The following is a 23,526-nucleotide window of genomic DNA, read 5'->3' as shown; positions in this document are numbered from 1 at the left end:
CCTGGCTTCTCGTCAAACAAACACTCTTTGATGTTCTTGCCGAAAGAAGCCAGTGGAAGAAATTCAACCTACAGCATCTTTTTCTGAGGAAACAAGATAACAGCGCAAACAGAGAGAGAGAGACGAAAAGAGAGAGGCAGGGAGTGGGAGCCTGTGACGGACCATGTATGGTCGGATTTCATTTGTTTTGTTTTCTTTTGTAATGCAACAGATACTAAAATCTTTCAAACAAGAATAAATGTTGCTCGCTTTTCTCCTCCAGCACTAAGGGTATAATGGGGTTCTACAAAACACAAAGGCCTTATTGCATCACATCTGTGCTCAAACACAAAGACCCATATTTTATCCACCAAAAAATCAGACCACAAATGAACAATGTTAAAATTAGACTGTAAATAATAATTTTGTGCTTCGTGATCACGCAGGAGGAGAGAGACCAGACACATTTCTGCATGAAACCCACCTGCTTCTTTGTAATCAGTTACATGTCCACAACAACACATTTTGTGTAAATTTTCTGGTATTGTTGTTTCATTATTTACTTTATAATTCTGTTAGAATTTCCTGGTGTTTTTCACGTTCTTTCCTGAAACACTAAACTGTGTTACACCTCCCACTTCTTGTGGGTTAAACTAATGTCTAAGACATCACTTTTGTCAGTTTTTCATTCTTGTACAAATAATTCGTTGCAGGAATTTGTCCTTGGGTCTTTGCTTTTATGAAACTTTCGCTAGGTTGAAGGAAAAAAGGTCAAATCGCCTGTCACTGCTTCCTTTTTCTAAATTACAGAGTAAAAGGAATTTGACCCAGTTAATTAACGCTGACACATTACAAGCCATTTTGCAATCCATGCTGAAAGCAGGTCAGGAGGTTACAGAGAATACAGACCACATGTACTGCAGAGAATAAAATAACTGCCAAACAGCAGTGGGTGATAAACACACCACATAAAGTACAATAGAGTAGAAATAAAATACTTTCAGATCTTTTCTTCTCTTTGTTCTTTACTCATGAAGTTTATTCAACAAATTATTCAAATTATCTTTTGCTTCATTGTTTATTTCCCTTGGTGCCGCCATGACGTTGATTTGAGTTTGCTGTGAAGTACAAACAGTCAAGTCCACTATAAGATGCAGTGAAATAAGTTCTGATGCTTAGTGCTGGTTAAAATGCTTCCAACTGAATGTCAGCAAAATTAGCATTAGTATATTAGGGATGACATGCCAGCTTACCAGAAGCAAAACCAGTACAGCACCCCCTGGTGGCTGGCAGCATTATAGATCAGAAATCCCTTCCTCCATGGCTGTGTTGCCTGTTGCTTTGTAGTTGACAGTCACTAGTGGACCAAACTCCCTTTGCCTTGGTAACTTTTTACAGCATTGAACCTGTCATATATCTGGGAACAGTAATCTTTGCTATCATTTGGTATTTTCCCACCCATTTTGGGTTGCCAACAGTGATTTCGTCCATTTTTGTAATTGTCTATTGTTTCACATCGCTGCTACCCACCTGCAGTTTTCCTGTTTTTAGGGTGAAATGTCTATTAATGTGTCGTCATTAAGTAACTGAGTCAAATTCCCCTTAAGCAGTGACTCAGAATAATAATAATAATAATAATAATAATAATAATAATAAGTTTATTTATAAAGCACTTTCAAACAAAGTGCTGTACAGCTATTTGAAAATAAAGAGATAAATAAATAAAAGCAACACATAGCAATACAAGTTAAAAACACAATAACAAGTTAAAAACATAATAAAAATTTAAAAACGGTGAACAAGTAGGTCTTCAATCAGCTTTAAAAACCTCCACAGAGCATGTCTGTCTAATATCTTCAGGGAAGTTGTTCTACAAAAATGGGGCACGAGAAGAAAACCCCACACTCTTCAATAGTCTTTTATAGTCTTCTGGCTCTAAGAACTTTTAAAAGGCCAGGATTCTGGCCTTTTAAAAGTTCTTAGAGGACAGGATGGAACATAAAGGTGCAAAAGGTCGGGGAGGTATGAAGGCGCCAAACCATTTAAAGAATTGGAAGTGAGCAGCAGGACCTTAAAATCTGCTTGAACCTGACAAGGTAGCCAATGAAGGAATTTTAGTTCAGGGGTAATGTGCTTAAATTTTCCAGTTTTAGTTAAAATGCGAGCAGCTGCATTTTGCAACATCTGTAAACCTCTAAAACCTTTCTTTGGTAGCCCAGAAAGGAGAGCATTACAATAATCGATATGTGAAGACACACATGCATGGAGAAGAACCTCTGCAGTGTCGCTAGATAAAACAGATTTTGGCAATGTTCCTTAAGTGATAAAAGGCGGTCTTTGTTGTCTCTTTTACATGACATTCGAACGACAGTACCCTGGCGAACCACACGCCTAAGTTTTTAACCTTGTCCCTGCAATTTATGACATAGTCACCAATTTTCAAGATAAAATTTTGAGACAAGTATTGAAATTTTTGTGGCCGGTGTCAATCAACTCTGTCTTATCAGTATTTAGAAGCAGGAAGTTATTTGATAACCAGCCCCTAATTGCCGATAGACACAGAGATAGATACTGACTACGTTTTACTACTAAACATGGAATAACAAATAACAACAACAACATGTTGGGGGGTGTAGCTACTTGATTCATATCGGAAACCTGATTTGTTTCATACAGTTAATATTAGAGATGGCACGATACCACTTTTTTATGTCCGATACCGATACCGATATCATAAATTTGGATATCTGCCGATACCAATATGAATCCGATATAGTGTTTTTTAATCAACAAAACTGTTTTTTAAAATATCTTGCTGCATTTTGCAAGTCTGCAAGTTCATACTCAAGTTTAAAACAACAACTACACTAAAGCTATTCTGTTATACCTGTGTACAAAAAAAATATTTAATAGTTCAGCAATACTGATCAATCTAATAAACTTAGACCTACACCATCCTCCCTATTCTGGTATTTTAAAGAGTACTTAGCGTAAATATTAAGCAACCTAACTAATAGGGTTCCAACTCCCAGCAACAACAAAAATAAATAAATAAAAAATAGGGAACCACCCCTCACGCGCCACCTCATGATGCTTAATCGACGTAATCAACCTTAATTTGATGCAGTGTGAAAAAAAATGCACAGAAATCAATTATTTTTCAAGAAATATTAAATAGATTCAACATCTTTCTTCAACAAAATTGCAGACTGCACAGATGGTACCTTCCCAAAGGAAAAAGTACTATAGCTTACTAGGGTATATATATTAGACTTAATAGTCACTATATACAGTAATTGACTTCTATTCATTTTACATCAAATTAAAACTTTGTGTGTCAGATAATTATTTATTAAAAGCTAGACATTTTAAATGAGAATAAGAAAGAAAAGTATGTCTTTGTGCCCCCTTTTCCCTGCCCTATCGGCCCCCCTGGCTAAACTTTGCTAGATCCGCCCCTGCACAGTTACCAGCGTCAGCTACGTAGAAAAAGATCCTGGTGTAGAAAGTAATATTAAATAAATTCTAACAACAGCTGATCAAGCTTAAACGTGCTGCTGTTGTTCAGCCGCTGGTTTCCTCTTTCTGGTGCAAAGTGGGCCAAAAACAAAGACGGACTCCCGACAGAAAAGCCGATCAGCTGATCATTTAAGCAGTTTCACGATTGAAGTAGCAGCCGGAGAGCGAGAGGCAGTCGCTCGTTAAGCTTAACGCAGGAATGCTTTACAAACATTCAGAGATGGACTTACACACTTGCTTTACTTCTCTCGGGGATAACTTTGTCGGAGATGAAATGCCGGGTTGCTAGCGAAGCTCCAAATGCTATCCAGACCACCGACAGGTCCCGCATGCCACAGCTGCTCTATCACGTGATGCATACTGCTCCGACATGCTAACGTTCTGAGGTGAGTTACGGCCTGTTGCAAGTTTTGTGAGGTGCTTTCGTGATATTTAATGGATCGGATTACATTTTTTATTTTTCTCCGATATCCGATCCAGTCATTTAGGTCAGTATCGGACCGATACCGATACGTAATATCGGATCGGTCCATCTCTAGTTAATATCTCGTAGTCCTGAGTACTTTATGTTGACATTTGGGGTTTTGTTAATATTTTGCGTCTTTGCTCTAGTCTTGACTTAACTGTTTTTCCCATGACTATTTGTAGTGTTGCAGAGTTTCAGTTTTTTGACCCTGTTTTTTTGCTGTATATAATCAATAGAAGTATTATTAGCATTTCCCCCAGTGTTTCCTGCATGCGCTGTCTTCTGTCTTGTCTCTCTGTTTATGCCGGTTCGCCTGCCTCTGTTATTTAAAATTATTGTAATATTTAATTTAGAGTTTCAGCAAATTAAAACAGTGTAAATGTCATGTATCTCTCAGTTTAGCTCAGTACACACAACCACAGTCATTGGGAACACTGCGGACTCGACAGTTGTCCAGATGTTGATCACTGCATCCCACAATATGGAGGCTAAACCAAAGAAGGTCCTGGCTAAATGGCTGGCTGTCCACAGAGAGCTGTTCACAGACAGGACTGCAAGTCACAGTCCTTGATTCTGGAGGAAGAGTGGTAAAGCAGTGGAAGAGATATTTGGGCCCCGGACTTTAAACATTCCTAGTTGTCAGCTGGTGTTGATGGTGGCCGGGTCGTTGTGTTTTATCTGAAGTCAGTACATTCATCTACCGGGACATTTTAGAGCACATCATGATTCCCTCTGCTTACAAGCTTTATGGAGATGGACATTTCCTTTTCCTGCAGGGTGTAGTACCTGCATTCAGTGCCAAAGTTATCGCAACATAGTTTGTTGACTATAATGTTACTGAACCCATGAAAAATCTATGGATTATTGTCAAGAGGAAAATAAGAAACACCTGACAAACATACAGAAAAGCTAAATGCTACAATAAAAGTAAACTTCAATACCTTCTTAGCTTTGACACAAGCTGATCACCTCCATGTGATGCCACACTAATACAGTAATGAATAATTAATGATAAAGGAGCCCAACCAACTACTCAATATATATGAATGTACTTTTCAGTACACTCAGTATTCTTCCTGAATAACTGGAAAAAACGAAATCTTTTAACCTTTTCCCATTTTTGATATGAAGGAAAAAGCGTTTTCTTTGTTGTTGTTTTTTCTTTTTTTTGGCCTGTCCCATTTGGTTCTTTAGCCATCAGAATTGTTGTCTGAAGACCAACAAGGATACCCAATGGATTTACTTTGCCAAATGGATCATCGTGGCATTGCCGTATTGGTCCATTTGATCGACCTTTGTTTTTATTATTTATTATATTTTATTTTCAGATGTTACAGACGGGACAGACATGAGTGAGAGATAGGAAAGGGAGAAAGAAAGAGGAAGGAAAGGAAAAACAGAAGGGGAGAGGGACAGTGAGAAAGGGGGGGAGAAAAAAAATAAAAATCTTTGTTTTCTTTGTTAAATCATCCGTTCTTCAGCCTTGTCAGCTTTTCCAACTCGGCCCTTAACTTTTGTCAGTTTCCTTCTTCCTCAGTTTTTAAGGTTAGGTTAGTCTGTTGGATTCATAGGTTCTCCTGCCAGTTTTGTGCAAACCCTTTTGTTCCTGCCTTTTGTTAGTTTTGTTGTTGAGTGTTTCAAGCATTCGAGATTAGATTCTTCCTCCTGTGTATGGTTATGGTCCTCACCACGTCTTTAGCTAAGTTTAGGGTATGGGGTAGGGCTTCAGTTTCTCTTACAAATGTATGGATCAAACTGTGCACCAGTTCATGTGAGCTGATGACAAGTGCAGATTCTAAAAATCACAGAGTCTAAATTAGTTTTCAGTTTTAAATTTTGGTGCCTTTTTTCCTGACACGGAGAACAACTTAGCTGTGAATTGAAACACCTGTCCTCCATTGTGTTCATATATTTTGGCTACTGTTGTGTGACCGCAGCTTCATCCTGTTCACTTGTTATTCGTGACCCGTTTTGGGTCACGAATAGTGCAGCTGAATCGCCCATTGTGTTGTCCTGCCTCTCTCACTCTGTCTCTATTAATCCCGTGCTCTCTCCACCACACCCCCTCTTGTCACTAACGTCCTCTTTTTCATTTGATTTAGACACAAATCTTCCTCAGAGCAAATTTGATATCATCAGATCTACAGTTTTTAATAAAGTTGAAATAATAATAAAAGCAGTCAGCATTAGATTAAGTTTGAATTTAATAGAATTATTGTTTCTGTAATATGATATATTATCTTAACTCTTATCTTGTCTAAGGTTTCTCTAAAACAGAACAGAAATAATGCTACAAATTGGGGTTCCTTATAAATAAACAAATAAACAAACAAACACAAATAAGTACAACACATGTGAAGCATGCAAATATCAGGAATGGTAACACTGATATGGTAAATCATTCCTTATTGAGCTAGTTTGGAATTTCCCAGGAATAAAGCACATCTTATCTTATCTTCAAATTAAACACACACTTAGTCAGTACTTGTGTCTACGCCAAATTTCAAAACACTGATTTGTTTAAAGCACTTTTATCATTGTTTATTCAGCCACATACTGCGTATGTTTCTGTCCAGAATTTCTGTTAAATCAAAGTGATTTATTGTGATTACACTTGCCTGCAGTTTGACAGCTGTTGATGCAGGATTGCCAACTCTCACATTTTTGGTGTGAGACACCGAGTGTTAGGTTCTGTCTCACGCTGCCCAAACAAATCTCCCTTTGAATAGAGTCATTTCATCTAAAACTGGAAAACATTCCCATCTGACCCTCAAGAATTATGTGATTATTTTTCTGTTGCTTTAGTATTTGTAATAAAAAACATGTAAGTGTTACTTACATAAAAGACCTCAAACTACATAAAAGTGCATTGGAAATCATCAGTTATTTTTGATTTTTCATAATTCAGCAACACAACGGATAGTTATATTTAAGCTCTATAAATAAGATTTCATGGCTGAGCACCTGATTCCAAGCCTTACATCATCTGGCATTATGCTAAGCATCAGATGCAACAATGTGAAGCATGCTGCCACGCACTTTAGAGCAGTGGAGAATGGAGTGACAATCGTGCTTCTCCATTTGACAGTCCAAAGATGAGTCTGGGTTTGGTGGATGCAAAACTTGTCTGACTGCACTTGTTCCAAGCGTAAAGTTTGGTGGATGGGGGATCATGATGTGGGGTTGTTTTTTGGGAGTTCATGCTCCCAACTTTGTGGGAACAGATTGGAGATGGCTCATTTCTGTTCCAACATGACTGTGCCCCAGTGCAAAAAAACAAGGTCCATAAAGCTGTGGATGAGCATGACAGGCTTGACCTCAACCCCAAGACTGCGAGCCATCCAGTAAACACACTCCTAACCCCTGTGGAAAAGCTTCCCAGAAGAGTTGAAACTGTTATAGCAGCAAAGGGTGGGCTGATATATTAAACCTTGCAGATTAAGAGTGGAATGTCACTCGAGTTCACATGCACATGAAGGCAGACGAGCAAATACTTTTGGCAATGTAATATGCTTCACAATCTTCACCTCAATTTGAGGCCCAGTTTAGTGATATGTTAAGGATGATATACATGCATTAATAATTTAACAAAAGCTCTTTTTCCCCCTTTGTCTGCAGCTGGTCTTCTACGTGGTCGTGCAGACGTTGTACACTCTGGGTCACAGTCTGTCTTTAATTGCCCTCACTACAGGGTGCGCCATCCTCTGCCTATTCAGGTAAGACTGAATACTAAAATATTATTAAATCAGAACATTAAGATAAAAAAAAGTAGCATCTTTATTTAACATTTACTGCACTATGCTACATTTCTTTCATTACCAACATGTTTGCAGGAAGCTCCACTGCACCAGAAACTACATCCACCTCAATCTCTTCTTCTCCTTCATTCTGAGAGCCGTGGCGGTGTTGGTGAAAGACGACATCCTCTTCAACCGAAACTCGCACTGCTCAAACCAGCCATCACTGGTGAGGTCACCACCTCTGTCCTCAGCGAGCAGAGTCATATCCCGAGGGAAGCCAACAATGCAGCACTGAGTACAGAAAGCTACACACTCATGTGTTAACAGCAGAACTGTCACAACGGGAAAAATGTTTCAGCGTAAAGCCTGACAAAGTTTAAAGCATGAAATAATAAATGGGAATTAGGTCTGCATGCTTCAGATATGAAATTAACATCTCAAACTGTCAAACGTTCTGCTGTGACAGTTTGTTCTTCAGATTCAAGTAATCATTTTCTGAAGGTGGCTCTGCAGAATTTTCTGGCAGTTAGCCCATTCATGTGTTCGGTGAGACAACAGCCAGTCACGCATGCTCCCTATCTGCTTAGCTGAGAGGGCCAGTAGCCTGCGTGCTTTCTGGTCCTAAAACTGTGGAAGCATGCAGAACATCAAGGAAGAAGTGTGGACAAGAAGAAAAAAAAGCTTTACTGCATGCACCACTGAGCAGCTTTCATTAAACGCACGAGGAGTTAGGTTGTAATCTGGTACCCAGTCCTCCTAATACACCCGGGATATACAGTGAGCCACACAAACATGGGAGCAAATCCAAAAGCCTGAAAATCCTTAAAGCTTCCGTGGGGCAAACTGTGCACCATCTTCACTGCGTAATAGACACTTTTGTGCTGAGTGAGTGAGCAAGAGTATGTGAAACTATGCCCTAGTGTTACACTGTTGTTTTTATAAGTTACCCAGCACTGATGTGTATAGAAAAGCCTGCATTGCTGCCCAGCTTCATTGCCAAAGCATTGATAATACAATGTTGTCAAAGCTACAGGTGTCTCACAGATACTCGGTATCCCTGGCATTGGTGCTCTGGTGTGCTCTAACCTTGCATCCATGTGCTCCTTGGATAGTAGGATTTCCCATTTTGGAATGAGATTCTTCCGACTTTGTTGCGTTAGTACACTTTAAAAAATTGGAACATGAAAATAACCTGGACATTACAAAGACAAGGATATTGTATTTTACCGGGTGCTTTGCCTGATTTATTAGAATTACTATAAACTAGATCATTCTATTTGGATAGCAATTAACTGTTATGACCTAAAACCATATTACAATGCACAGTCAACATTTGAATAGATTTGTGGCACTGATCTAATTTTTCATGCAATCAACCAAATATTTATCTGCAATGTTTTAGTGTGGCATCAGTAACTCTGCAACTTTTTTGTTATTGCCTATTTTCCATGTTCCTTTTCCCACTTGAGTGATGTTAATGTCAATTTTCCCAGGCTGACACAACCAACTCTAATTTTAGACCTACTCCTAGTATGTTTACTGCAGGTCTTTCATTCTGCAGGGCTGATGTTGCACAAGGGGTGTTTTTCTCCAGAAAGGAGTATGCCTTACTGAGTTTTCTGTCTGGCAAACTTGGCACTTAAACTGCCACCTCCGAACCTTCTATGGCGATGCAAACTTTCTCTGCCTCTAGATGAAGTCTGTTATCGCTAATATTTCTGTCAATGCAAAAAGCACCAAATGCATCTGACAGGATAACAACAGTCATACTCTTGGATTAGAACAGGGTGGATATTTCACCGATCTGCGCCATTACCCTTTGCGTCATTTCAATACGTTATAAATCCCGACTTAGGAAGATCGCAGCTTGTTCAGAGCAGTGTGGCGGGCAAAAGATAAAGGACAAAATTTGCAACCTGTTTCTGTTATTTCTGTATGTATGTATGCTCACTGATGCGCTTTACACAGACTGATAAACACACTAGCTTTAAACCAGAAACACCACAAAAGTATCATCCAGTTATACCTTCATGAAGGCGGGTTTTAATTCATGACTGTTGTATTAGTTTCAGCTAATAAACTGACAGCAGAAAGCTGACATCTGATACTCTCCTTGCCTCAGTAGCTGCCTGACTCTTCCCTCATGACGTTCCTCCTCCACTCACCCTGATTGTCAGGGCACTCTGACCTTTATGCACTCATCTGCTCGGTGCTTGTGACGTCATAATCTGCTCTGGGTGAACTCTCTGACAGATCCAGTGGAAAAATGGAAATGTATACCCACATATCAGAATACTAAGTATAAATACATGATTATCCTACACTGTGCTCATGGTTACAATTAACCACATACAGTCAGCGATGTACAGTCAAGGCTGATATTATATAGTTTAAGTATACACAAAGCCTATTTAACATCTTTGTACTCTTTCTGTGTTCTCTTTAGGTGGGATGTAAAGCCAGCCTGGTGTTTTTCCAGTATTTCATTATGGCCAACTTCTTCTGGCTGCTGGTGGAGGGTTTGTACCTCCACACTCTGCTGGTTGTCATTTTCTCTGAAAATCGACACTTTATTGTCTACATGTTCATCGGCTGGGGTAGGTACATTTTCTTATTCTTTATTTGATTTTGAGTCAAATGGCCACGTGGGAGCTTTCACTCTGTTATAGCTGCAGGTTTAGCAGCTTAGTTATGATTTTGATTAGATATCAGAGCTCTCATTACTTTAGGCAGCTATTTAAGCAAATAAGCCAAATGTTTTTTCCCTCAAATTCAACAATACCGTGCTACATTTGTTATCCTACGGATTCAAACTTGATATAATGCTTGACTGAAAAGTTACAAGTTCACCAAATGGCTCAAGGTAAAGGAAAAGGAGAAACTTCATATATGCTCAACGTGGTTTGGCTTCAGTTAAACAAGGACACAGACTGGTTGGCAAACCACCAACAACCTCTGGTTGCTAGGGAAAAAGTACAAAGTAAAAGCTGTGCATTAATGCTGAAGCTAACTGCGGTGGGGCGTGGTCTGCAGTGCTGCTGCTACTCGATGGTAATGGAAAGCCAGCTAATCCGAGTCGAGTCGTGGCGAGGCGATCCTATTAGGTACTAATGGAAAAGAGACCTTAGTGAAGTTGCATAATAACTGAACTGAGCCTTTCTGCTGTTGCCTTCTTGGTATTTTAAAACCAGATGTTAGAAAAGATTAGGTCTGACTGAGAAACTGTCATGGTAATCCCCATGGGACATCTTTTCCCAAACAGAGGATTTCTCCCCTGCTGGTTGTTAGTTTCCAGAAGCAATGTTCATCTTTTATTTCCATTTTTCCTCCTCTGAAAGACAGTATAACACCGTCTAGTTTTGAGCTTGAGATGGAATTTATCAACAAACAATTAAAAGCCTTAATATACACTGAAGCAATCTGTTTAGAGTCTTAATACATGGATGGAACTCACATTACTTTACTCAGAAAGATTAAATCGTAACTAGCAATAAAAAAAATAAGAAATGCAAACACGATGTGATAATATTTTCTATACTTCATGGTTGTTGACAGGAATCCCCACTGTGTTTGTGTCTGCGTGGGTGATAACGAGGATTTATCTGGAAGACACGGGGTAAGTGTAACAATCAGAGAGTGAGTTATCACCATAGAAACGCAGTCCAGGTTTGTTATTTATGAACTATATAAAGTCTGTTAAACATACATGGATTATATTTTACTAAATAGATTTACATTCTGACTGAATGTCTGTCTGCAATTTGTTTTTCTTCAAGTTGACATGTGTCTATGTGTCATGCTCTCTCTGGAGCTGTTTATTATATTCTCCTTTAAAGGTTGACAGAAGTTAGGCAGCTCCAGTTACATTAAAGAGAGGCATGCATTGGTATTCAACAGCCACTGCCTCTGTTTTTTCGTTAGGGCCTCAAATTGCATTTTATTGATTAGACTGTTATTCATTACCATGCAGGAAGGGGGCCCAGTTTTTCAATTAATAAGAGAAATATCTCACATGTCAAAGTGCACTTTATTGGATAACTTAGCTGACAGGGTTTGCTTTGAGATGTCATCACAGGAACCTGGTGGCGTTTGGCTTTTGTTGCACGTTATTGCAACTGGCACTGCAGCTCATTATCTATGAGTCATGCCGTGTAGGCGAACTATAAAAACAAGCTTCTGAAACAAGTCTATAACAATTACTGAGGCAGGGTCTGATAGCAAAGGACAGTAAGGACATCACTCCAGAGTGTGAGGAGAATGATAATGAAATTTGTTAAGTTTTAAGTTCATTACCAAAGCCAAGAAGAAGACTGAGACTAAGTCACAACAGTGAGTCATTTAGTTTCCTTGACTTTTATTTCATTGAACCATACCATCCAAATATCCAGAAAGCTTAAATATTTAATTGTTAGGACAATCTGTCATATTTAAATGTGTCATTTTACCCCCAAAGACACGATGACCTTAAGAGAGTGAAGAGTTTGACCCAAATGAACAAAATGGTTTTGGTCATAAGAACCATAAGAACATATACATTTTGTAAAAATACTCAATATTTACGGCATGCAATGGAGTCCATTGTGAAGATTTTAATGGTCTGATTATGGGAGTGTTAACATTAATAATAAAGTGATAAAGATGGAAAGAAACTGTACCATGCAGTATTGGTCCTGATGGACCGCAGCCTCCTGCCAGAGGATGTGATTCAAGGGAGGAGGAGTTGGAGTATCCCACCACTGACTTCAGAGTTTAGGTTTCCTCAGCTGCTGCAGGAGGTGCATCCTCTGCTGTGGTCTTGTAATGAGGGAGCTGATGTTTTGCCTCAACTTTGAAGTCTTCATCTCCCAAGACCTACAGTATCCACCAGGCAGTCATGCAGGCTTATGTTGGGCATGGGATCCTCCTGAAGACCCCAATCATCCCCACTGATTTAACAGCACAGAGCTCCTGGCTGTTGTCTCTGAATTGGTCATAAGGTTGTCAGTGCACCCTCACACATATCCTTGAGATGAGTTTGATGAGGGTGGTGTCTATTGTGAACTTCGGGTGTTTGACAGACTGGTGACTGGAGGTGCAGCGGTTGGTATGCAAGGAGAAAAGCAGGGGAGAGTGTACACAGCCTTGGGGAGATCTGTTGCTAAAGATCTGAGAGTCTGATAGGAATTAAAGTCTACGGAAATAACCAGACATAAGTTACTGGAGGTCTATGTGCTGGAGGATGAAGTGCAGTGCCATGTTAACAGCATTGCCTAATTGGGGTATGGTTGTGGTGGTGGTGGTGGGGATTTGAGACACGTCTGTAGTCATTCAGGCTTGTGATCTATCTAAAAGAACCTTGAGATTTCAAACTTGTACCTTTTTACATAGGTGAAATCAAAAGAGATTGATTGGCACATTGGGGGCTCAGTTATAATATTGACACTGTCACTATAAACTGGAATGTTTATTAGCTGATCTACGCCCCACGTAAAGGTTTGGACTTTAAGTGAAGGTCACAGGATTGCCTGCAGCAGAAATGAGCTTCATTAGTAGAGATCAAACATAGAGTTAGAATTATGTTTTCTCACAAAAGGAGTCAGTAAGATGGGATCTATTACCATCTGGCTTCCTCCAAATTTGTAGATAAATTACTAGTGCTCAAGTTAAGCAGTGAAGACCAGGTTCTTTCCATCTTATGGTACTTTTTGCAGTGATTCAACATTTATTGGTCCACTAGCACTTCCTCTGTTTTTTAAAATGCCCATTTTTTATTACTGTTATATATAATATTTACATAACTATTACATTCATATTTTTGTGTGACCTTCAGGTGCTGGGAAACAAATGACCAACCCATACCCAACTGGGTGATCAACGGACCAATTGGATTCTCCATTATGGTAAGCCATTGCTTTCATTTTTACCTGCAGATTTTGCGTATTGGTTAAAAAAGCATTCAGTTGCCTATAATGAAAAACTGGTTGATTAGAAAAAACAAGTACTGAAAACATAAAGTGGAAAACAAATAAGCCCGTCATGTGAAACAATATCTGTCTTTGACCTTATTCACATTTTTTAAATCTGAAGAAAAATAAAATGTATCAAGAAGACAGCAAACAGCATTACCGGATGATATTACAGTTGTTTCTCCCGGTATATTTCACTAAAGTGTTAGAGTTTGTGAGCCTTTTGATTTTAAGATCTTTTAAAACCTGAAAGAAAGTCTTAAATAAGTTCATACTCATGACCAAGCGTTCTGTGTAATGTCCAAAAACAGCAGTGTGATGTGTTAGTACCTCATGTCTCAAGGTGTTAACTTCATAGGAATTCCCGCTGAGTGCATTCCTGCTGCCCTGCTGAGTGACAGCCCACCATAATCTCTTTCATCCTTTAAAGGCATACATGGATATAATATGGCCCGAGGGACAGAGGTGGCTCACAGACCATTTTATCCACTCTACAACATCCTAAAGGATAATAAATCAGCTTCCCTCCCTCAAATTTTTTTAAATCAGTATGTCTCAGGCATCAGTGACCTACAGCATGCAGTGCTTTGTATCAGCCAACTGCAAAGATGTAGCCTAACTTAAATGTTCATATATATTCATAATATTTTAACTGCGACCAGTACCCATGTTATATGGTTGTAGGGTGCAGGGCAATTTCTGAGTACAGCACAGTCAATTTTCTGGGACGTCCACCCCTGAGAAGATTGCGGCATATTGTTAACACACAAATACACCAGACCAACAAAGTAGCAAAACTTCTGTTTTTATAGATGTGGTCAGACCAGCTGGCAGATACTTACTCTCTTAATTTCTGCACAGAGTCTTGTGAAAATATTTTCTTTCCTCAGGACTATATTTTGTCACCTTCTTCTGTCACAGACATGATGAGAAGTGTGAGAGGAAAATGTTTGCCTGCCAAAAGGTCTGTGTTTGGACTACAGCACCATAGGATCCCATTCATTCTGGACTGTTTCGCCTAAGGAACCAGAGGTCCAGAGAACAGGAGCTCTAGATTATATTAGAAGTTCTCTGATGATCGCCTTTTAGCTAGCAGGAAAAACACAACACTAAACATTAGAATGATGGCATTATGCAGCGATAGAGATATTTTGCTAATTTTTGCTAAATTATTTCAGTTTGTAATGTTTAAAAAAGATCTGAAACAACAGAAAATAACTGTAACAGAAAACAAGTTCAGTCTGGGTTTTTTTTTTACGTATTTAAGGAAGAACTTTATACATTTGCCTAACAAGCAAAAAAAATCTCTGTTCAATGATGAGACACAAATCCCTCATTTTTTAAAAAAAGAATAAAGTAGGCTGCTTTTTATATAGAACAAGGCCTTCCTGTTTTAAATTGCGTTTATATCATGACCTCCTATTTCTTGGATTTGGTGGGTGGCAAAGTATCGAACACAGCAAAATAAAAATCACCCCTTATGGATTATAAGTTATTTTTTCACTCCCCCCAAGGTAAACTTCATTCAGTTCATCTGCATCATTCGGATCTTGGTTCAGAAGCTGAGGTGTCCTGACGTGGGCGGCAATGACCAATCACAGTACAGGTAGGATTCGATTTGATGCTCTCAGCATGAGCACAAAGGAAACCGCACCTCTGCCTTCCTGGATCCTCGTTTTGTTATATTTTCATTTTTTTCCAACATGCACTTGAAGCCAAGTTAACAAAAGGTGACAGGTTGTGTCAACTGTTGTGTCATCAAGTAAATGACACCTGCTCAGTCAGTAAAAGCTGCTGTGGATAAAAGAGTCAGCTAAATTCTTCAAAGTATAAAACATGATCATCTGAGACACCAAGACCATTTTTTATCCTCTAGTATTGCTGACTGAGATAAGAGTGACGCTAACGCTCATTCGACAAGACAGCGTTTCAGGATGCTGCTCTTATGAAACGGGGGGGAACCTTTGTTCCTTTATGGAGCCACATTTTCTCTGCAGTTTAGTGTCTGTTTAAGGCTTTGCTTTGTTTAATCTTCAGGCAGTTTTCCTCTCCGGTGAAATCTTACTCGTGCTGAGCTGTCAGGTATTCTTCATGTCCACAGGGATCCACGATTTAGTGGCGAGAGGTGGTGGGTAAGCCCAATTTGTTTCACTGCAGGATCTCTTGTTGGTGTAGGTGAAGACTGAGCTGACACTTGACAGCTTGGGAGTGATGAAGGAAAAGAGGATTTTACCGTTTTCTTTGGGAGTGTGCTGCATGAGCAGTTTGATTGTCCACTTGTATCCCGATGCCACGTGGAAAAGTGCGACTTTTCTTTCTTACTTTTTGAGATTTCCACTGTTGAGAGGCTTTGCCCAACAATGTCAATTTATTTTTATATGGGGTTTTCTATGAACTCATAATCACAGTGTGAAAGAGACAAATAGGAATTGTATCCAAGAAAGTTCCTTAAATGAGCCAAACTGATGCCAAACAGCCAACAAAGTGTAGTGAACAGATCCTTGATCTACGTGCAGCAGCAGTGCTGAAGATGTCAACACAAAAGAAGGTTGATGGCAAAGTTTTAAGAATTTATTAAAGTCCTACAAAAATGTGACAAGTCAAAAAGAGGAATGTGCATACAATAAATACACAAAGAAATAGAATAACATATATTATAAATAAAATAATAAATAAAGACAAATTAGCAGAGGACTTTCAAGCATGTCCAGCCAGGAGGAGACCCTGGAGCAGAAGTGGGAAACACTACAACTGACTGGCTTAATTGGCTTGGGAATACTTTGGTATCACCCTGGAAATAAATCCATACTCATGAGCAAGCGTGGTGTTAGAGCACAGATGGATGGGTGCATTTAGTAGTCTGATTGCAGTGGGATGTAAAGGGTTTTTGGAAAGATTACTTCTGATATCAGATTTGTTGATGGTGTGAGCCTCCCAGCAGAACCCTGGACAGCAGATGCAGCGAGTTATCTCAATTCAAGAGAACAGTTCGAGCTCAGTTTTAAAAAAGTCCGACAGGCTTCTTTGTTTATGTCCACATAAATCTGTGACTTTCCTCCATTTGCGCTTTGAACTGAAGACACTTCAGTGAGAGATGAAACGTCTTCAAGCAACTTCAATAAGTCCAGACGCTTTTCTTTCCAAGCTCCTTAGATCTTTCCACTATTTCACTGCCTCACATTACCATTGGGTGTATTTTTATGTTTAACACTGAGACAGCAGAAAGAGTGAATACAGATGCTTGTTTTTACAGGCTGCAAGGCCCAGGTGAGCAGAGTATGGTGAAGTATGTTTGGACCACCTACAAAAGAATCCGTGTCAGACGAATTAGGCACCCTAGTCATCCATGTTTAACTGATTTATTGCATCGGTCTTGTAATTAACAATTAAAAGAAACACTGCATCATGTCTTATTCTTAAATTGTATCATAAAATAATTGTATATGACTGTTTCTCTCTCAGGAGGCTGGCCAAATCCACACTCCTGCTGATTCCTTTGTTTGGCATCCACTATGTGGTCTTCGTGACTCTCAGTGAATCCATCGCAGAAGATTATAAAATATTTTTTGACCTTGCCCTTGGATCTTTTCAGGTGCTGAACAAGTGTCTTTCACCTTATTGATCCTTTAAAGCAGCGATGCTGAAACTTTTCTGAAAAAACTTTACTTCATTAAGTGTTTGTTTTTTTAGGGTCTGGTCGTGGCCATTCTCTACTGTTTCCTGAACAGTGAGGTAAGTTATCAGGTGAACTGATAAAATACAAAGTATGGATTTAGTCATTTTAATGAGCAGCCAAATTGATTAAACAGTAAAACATTTGAATGAAAGTGATTTCTGTGAGGCAAAATAGAAAATCTATCCATGAATGTTTCTATACTCAACTGATAGTGTGCCTGTTTTGCTTAATTTTGTCAAACTTTCATAGAAACATTTAATAAATTACATTTGTTGGAGCTAAAACGTGTTTTCCTTATATTCGTTTATTAAAAAGTGTTTAAAATTAAAATCTGCAAAGTGTTGATTGCTGAGTGTCCTCCTTCTATCTGCCAGTCAGACTCCATTCATTAATAAACTTAGCTACACTGTGTTAGCTGAATTTGTCACACCTTTTGACTTTATGTAAAATCATTGGATGTATCATGATGTGTTCCATTACATTATCATAAATACTGGTGAGTGGTGAATTTGACAGATGGAGGAAGTTCCGCTCAATCAGTTAGAAGCTGCCCGGGATCCCAAATAATTACTGTGCATGTAACTGATATGTGTGATTAATATTTGGAATGAGGTAGTGATTGAACTGTAGCAAAGTTTTATGTTCTCCATAGATACTCATGGAGAATATGAAGAAAAACAAAGATGAATGGCAGATATCAAAAAGGAGGAAAGTATTTATAGATTTAAGATGCCACTCAGGCAATTTGATCAACTGGATACAAAATAACAAGGAAGCATCTTTTCCTTGTTCTTTTCCTAAAGTGGAAGGTGCTCATTGATGCAAATGCTGAGAAAGATTTTCTAAATTTGGTCTCACAGCATTCTTCTTGCCACCATTCTGCAACCCCGAGCTCCAACTGAAACTGGGGAATGGGAAACTGAATTTTCCACCAACTAAGCAGGCTGATTTATCCTGGCTTATATAAGATGATCACACAGATAATCAGACATAATCATGCCAAATGTTGCTGGACCAAATGGATCAAATTATTTAAACACACACACACACACACACACACACACACACACACACACGGCTGTGTCTCCCATTTTTTAGTATCCCCCAGAAGTGGCAGATGAGATGCATTGACTAACTGGATCAAGTTTTTTAGCTATATTGGTGTTTAGGTGATCCAAATTATTAAATTTTTTTTATTTTACCTGTTCCTGAAGGTTCAAGGTGAGCTAAAAAGAAAATGGCGGAGCATGTATCTGAACTGTCGTCTGAGCAGGAATCGCCACAACAACACCTTCGCCTCCAGAAACGGTTCACAGCACATGGTGCAGTTTCACAGCAACTCCAGAACCCAGTCCATTCTGCAGACAGAGACCTCGGTGCTGTGAGAACACGAGGTCTTTGACACACAAACAAACATACAAAAAAATGCAGTCTTAAGATTGACCTGGGTCCAATAGTTTTACAAAGTTATTAGGAAAATACAAAAAAGTAGTACTTTGAGATGAAGTACCACAAGGGTGGGACCTGCACATCATTGTAGTGCAGATTTTGGTTTTAGCTTTACAAATCTCTGCAAGCCTTCAAGTTTCTCATTAGTGGATCAAAAACTTTTCAGATCTGTCCAGTGAGGTTTACTGTGTTTGCTGCTAAGAGCCTTTTTTTTTTTTTTTTTGCAGTCTTTATGCTATGATGTCTGCTGCGTGAGCAGAGAAAAACATGTGCAACGTCCTTAAACTGTTTTACCTGGAACTTTGTGCACAGATGAGATATAAAATGTATATACTTGAATGTTGCATGCATTGAAATCTATATTTTTGAACAAACATATATGTGTAATAGAAACAGCATGATCTAGGTGCTGCAGACTTTAAATTGGCTCTTGCAAAAAATGCAAAAAAAAACAGAACCATTTTTGCTGTCTTTAACAGAAAGCAAAACAGGTGATTGTTTCAGTATACAAATCTTTATATAACTGTTGCCTGCTGTGCGATTTAACACCGCTGGTAATACTGTGCTGCAGTCTTACCAGCTGTCATTTTGGAGCCATGTTGTAAAATATAATAGATTGGCTATGGGAAACCTTGCAATACTTTTTTGTTTGATACTGACCTAAAATTCATGGTAGCCGTGTCAGGATTTAGTTTCCAGAACGTGCATGCTGTATGCAATAACGCAGCAAAGTGACAGTCCTGTCATTAAATCCCGCAAAACTACTCACCTTAGTTCTTTCTTATATGTTTTCAATCCTTTTCCATGTGCCTCCTGTGTTCTCCCAGCCTTATCACAGGTGTCTGTGTGAGTTTGTTCCTCACCCTGTTTCAGTTTAATCCCTGCTTTGAAAGAATGATCTTAATGTGGTCGATTTTAATTCCAATCTTTTTTAATTTCCTATTCTCATTATTGTCTTGATTGAGTCCATCTGTTCCCTCTCCATGGTGTTTGTCTTAGAAAAATAGACTCTTAGCCTCCAAATGTTCTCCTGTTGTTTGGTGCTCCTAGCTGGCTGTCACTCTGTAAAGCACCTTAAGTTATCAAATTCCTGATTAAAGCCTCTTGTGTTTCGCCACCCTCCTGTCAGTTGCTGTTGTGTTTGCATACTGGGTCCTAATGGGAATATTTCCAAAAATCTGTGAGAAATGCTGGTGTCCAAACCCAACTTTAACACAGCATTTGCTTCCAGTACCAAGTCATTGTTGTTGCCTTTTTACCACAGCTGTCTCCAAACCCAAATTTGGGCATATGTTATCCCTTTTGGAGGCCATAGGTAGTACATTTATTATCATTTAAATAGAAAAACTTGGTTATGTAAATTTAAAAAAAAAATAAAGTTGTAAAAATTGATTTGTAAATATTTTTTTAAACATTAGGTTTTTACTTCTAGTGTCTCTAGCTGTTCTTTTAATAAGCTTCTCCTAGTTTTTTTTTTTCGAACCATTTCACATAAAGGTCAGTTTTAATGATTGATTTTTTACAAATATACAGGGAAAGGTGACAACTTGTCACTTCAGTGAATCATTTACTAGTCCACAGTGGCCACACCCACCCATTTGATACTTAAAATTACTGGTAAGAATAAGTCGAAATTTTGACCCAGGTCAGCACATGAGCTCAGTGTTTCTGGGCTTATGGTTAAAAACAAAACAAAACCATTGGTAAACACTTTCATTTTAATGCACAGTCAACAAACTGCTGTCACTGAGAAGTCCTGAGCATGCTCCAAACTCTTCATCCATGCTCTGATGGTTTTGGCACAGTGCTCGGTGACCTGTTCTAAAGACACAACACAGACGAGCACTTTAAAGATGTCATTTAATTAACAAGATGACGTGTTCGTGAGAGCCTGTGTTGGGAAATAATGTTGTCTTTAAAATTACTTACATAAAAAGAGGTTTATATGATAGAAATTCGCTTCAAAACACATTTAATGTGTTTCAGCAGAAGAACCTCCAGGCCGTCACCACTTAATGCAGAAGTGCCTGGTGGATACAAGTAACTATGAAATGTTTTACTTTATGTTGGTTTTATTCATGCAACCAGTGTTTTGTGGTAGTTGCATGAAATCCTCAGTGTTTGACTTTTTTTGATTGCTTTTGGTAAACGGCTGTTAACGTGTGATTTCTTGTAGATTCTAATTGTATATTTTGTCAAGACAAAACGCGAAAAAATGAAAACTTTTGCTTTTTGCAATGTGCTATATTTTTCTTTAACATGTTGTATTTAATGGTCAGCACAATACAAAAAGTTCTGGTGACACTTGATTTAAGGCATACAGAATTATTTTTAGTAGTTTCCTCTTCAAACCTTTAATTTAAGTGTATGTGTGTGTCCCTATATTTTAAATCAGCATTCAGTTCTTGCGTTGTGTCACAAAATATAGTTAATAAAATACACATAAACATCGAGGTAAAGTCATACTTGCAGCAGCAAATAATCTGGTCCATAAAATTTGAAGAACTTAGAAGGAGATCAGATATTTGTCCAAACTTATTTCAATGTGTTTTGCAGGGTGAACAACACTGAGGCAGAGATGAGTCTTGAAATTTCTGTTTTGTTTTTAAAGCGATTATTATTTATTACATTTTTATGGTATCCTCTGCATATCAGCAGATGATACAAAATACTATATATTACGTTACTAGGAATGTATGATGCTTTACTCTTTCAAGAGTTATTTTGGGGATTTTATTCATGCTTTTATTTTATGGGAACTTATTAGACAGACAGGGAGATGCCTAAAGAGCAGACTTGCAGCATGGATTCACTGTCTATGGTGCAAATGGTGCTTTGTTAAAAATTTGGAAAGGGACAGAAAAGGAAATGACAAAAAAAGAGGGGGCAAAAAGATAAAGCATGTTTGAATAGTATAGATAACGACAACTGTGTTCTTCATGGTAACATGTCTTTGTAGTTTCTTAGTAATCCACTTCATGGTAGTTTTAAGTACTTGGATTTAGTTACCTTGGATTACTGGATTACTTTTTGGTTTGTGAAGAAATATCATCCCTCTGTTTCGTCATTGTCATCCACCTACAACCAGTCAGATGCATGGTACAACATAAAGAGCCAGCTCAACAGGACAGACTCATCTGTGTCTGTGACAGGAGTAAAATAGGCCGTCTGTATCTCCTGTAAACAGTTAGCACTAAACAGAGGTGGCGGCTTAAAACACCAGGTCTCAGTAACCTAGAATGCAGTCTTAAGAACCCCACCAGGCAATTCATCCCACACTCCCAACTCAACCCAACAAGCGTCTTGAAAGAGAGATGAAATGTCCTCACACACCAAAACAAAAACACAGCAATCATTTAGTCTAAGATATTTATTAACAGTTTTAGTAGCAGGTGGGTACAGGTGTCCATACTAAGGTTTTAGCTCAGCTGCTGCTGATTTTGTCAAAAAATTATTTGGTCCTTAAACAGAAACTAAATAAGTAAATGTTCCCACTTAACAAGCTGTACCTGGTCATGTTTAAATAACGATTTAAACAAGTGATCATCTATTGAAATCAATGTCGATTAATTTAACTAAACAACTTGTTTAATTGTACAGAAATTTCAGTTGTAATTTCAAAACAAAGCTGTTGCCTTAATGAAAGTGTTACCAAGTACCTTAAAAGATGTCACTATGTTACTCAGTGTGTCATTTAACATCTATGTGACTACAAATGATTGAGAGTCTACAAAACCATATACACCACACAGTGTTGACTTGCCGAGTGAATTCATATTTAATGTTGACTGACGTGATGCTACGAATCATGTCGCCTGAACACATGTATTTGTACTTAGACACCATGAATGTCATGCAAAAGATGATTGATAAAGGCTACCATTGTAAGCATTGCACTGTGTGAATGTAACTCTCTGGAAATTTGCATTTTATTTAATATTGCTTGTTTGTCTGTCCCCTCAATGATAGGAACATGATTTCTGGGTGGTAACATTTATTACATTGAAAATTCTAGACACTTGGGCCAAACTTGTTTGCAGTTCAAAATCATTTGAAGTCACTGGGGTTGGTTTTATCCATTTCTTCCTTAAACTAATCTGAACCAAAACCATTCAAAAGCTTGCAAATTGTGTAATTATCATCATTACTAATAGCCTCAAGTGATTCAAAGACTCTGAAAACTACTTTTAAAATCTTTGAACCCATTATAGTATCTACACCAGCCCAGACCTCGAGAGCTTTGGTCCTGCAGATTTTAGATGCATCCCTGCTCCAACACAGCTGAATGAAATGGTTGAATTACCTCTTCAGCAGGCCATCAAGTTTAGCAAAGGCCTGGTAACAAGCCAATCATTCGATTCAGTTGTGTTGGAAAAGGGATGCATCTTAAAGCTGAAGGAGAGTAGCTCTCGAGGACTGGAGTTGGAGACTCCTGATCTACACAATCTAAAGCGTATCCCAGCAGTTGGTGGCCCCTTCAGTGCTGATACTGTCTTCATCTCAAACAGGAATGAGCCTAGCTGTATAAATGTCGTGGAAGCTTTTATTCCACCTGAGAACAGTAGCTACTGGCCTTATTATAATTTATTCATTTTAGAGTCTGACTCAAGGCCAGTTCATGGTTTCCATGTTGAAGAGGCCACATAGCCAGCTGTGAGGAAATTCATGCACAGCCCAAATTTTGGGTCCTCAGAGGGAAACAACGGAATATGTGCCAAAAAACTTACATAAAAACCTGGTTTTTGCACCACA

At 38.6% G+C, this 23,526-nt stretch overlaps 1 protein-coding gene across 1 annotated transcript in view; it reads left to right on the top strand.

Moving 5' to 3' along the window:
* The window catches only part of vipr2 (vasoactive intestinal peptide receptor 2), a 71,320-nt gene extending 51,429 nt beyond the window's left edge, over positions 1 to 19,891 (top strand). The window contains exons 5-13 of the mRNA XM_026149467.1: positions 7,583 to 7,680; positions 7,798 to 7,930; positions 10,151 to 10,301; positions 11,260 to 11,320; positions 13,514 to 13,583; positions 15,164 to 15,255; positions 17,112 to 17,241; positions 17,340 to 17,381; positions 18,540 to 19,891. Coding sequence (XP_026005252.1) covers positions 7,583 to 7,680; positions 7,798 to 7,930; positions 10,151 to 10,301; positions 11,260 to 11,320; positions 13,514 to 13,583; positions 15,164 to 15,255; positions 17,112 to 17,241; positions 17,340 to 17,381; positions 18,540 to 18,710 — 948 coding nt within the window. The 3' untranslated portion in view covers positions 18,711 to 19,891. The remainder of the gene's footprint in view (positions 1 to 7,582; positions 7,681 to 7,797; positions 7,931 to 10,150; positions 10,302 to 11,259; positions 11,321 to 13,513; positions 13,584 to 15,163; positions 15,256 to 17,111; positions 17,242 to 17,339; positions 17,382 to 18,539) is intronic.
* Positions 19,892 to 23,526: the final 3,635 nt, after the last annotated feature.

This window comes from Astatotilapia calliptera, chromosome 18 (genome assembly GCF_900246225.1).
Source record: "Astatotilapia calliptera chromosome 18, fAstCal1.2, whole genome shotgun sequence".
NCBI lineage: Eukaryota > Metazoa > Chordata > Actinopteri > Cichliformes > Cichlidae > Astatotilapia > Astatotilapia calliptera.
This window is presented reverse-complemented; position numbering and strand designations above follow the sequence as displayed.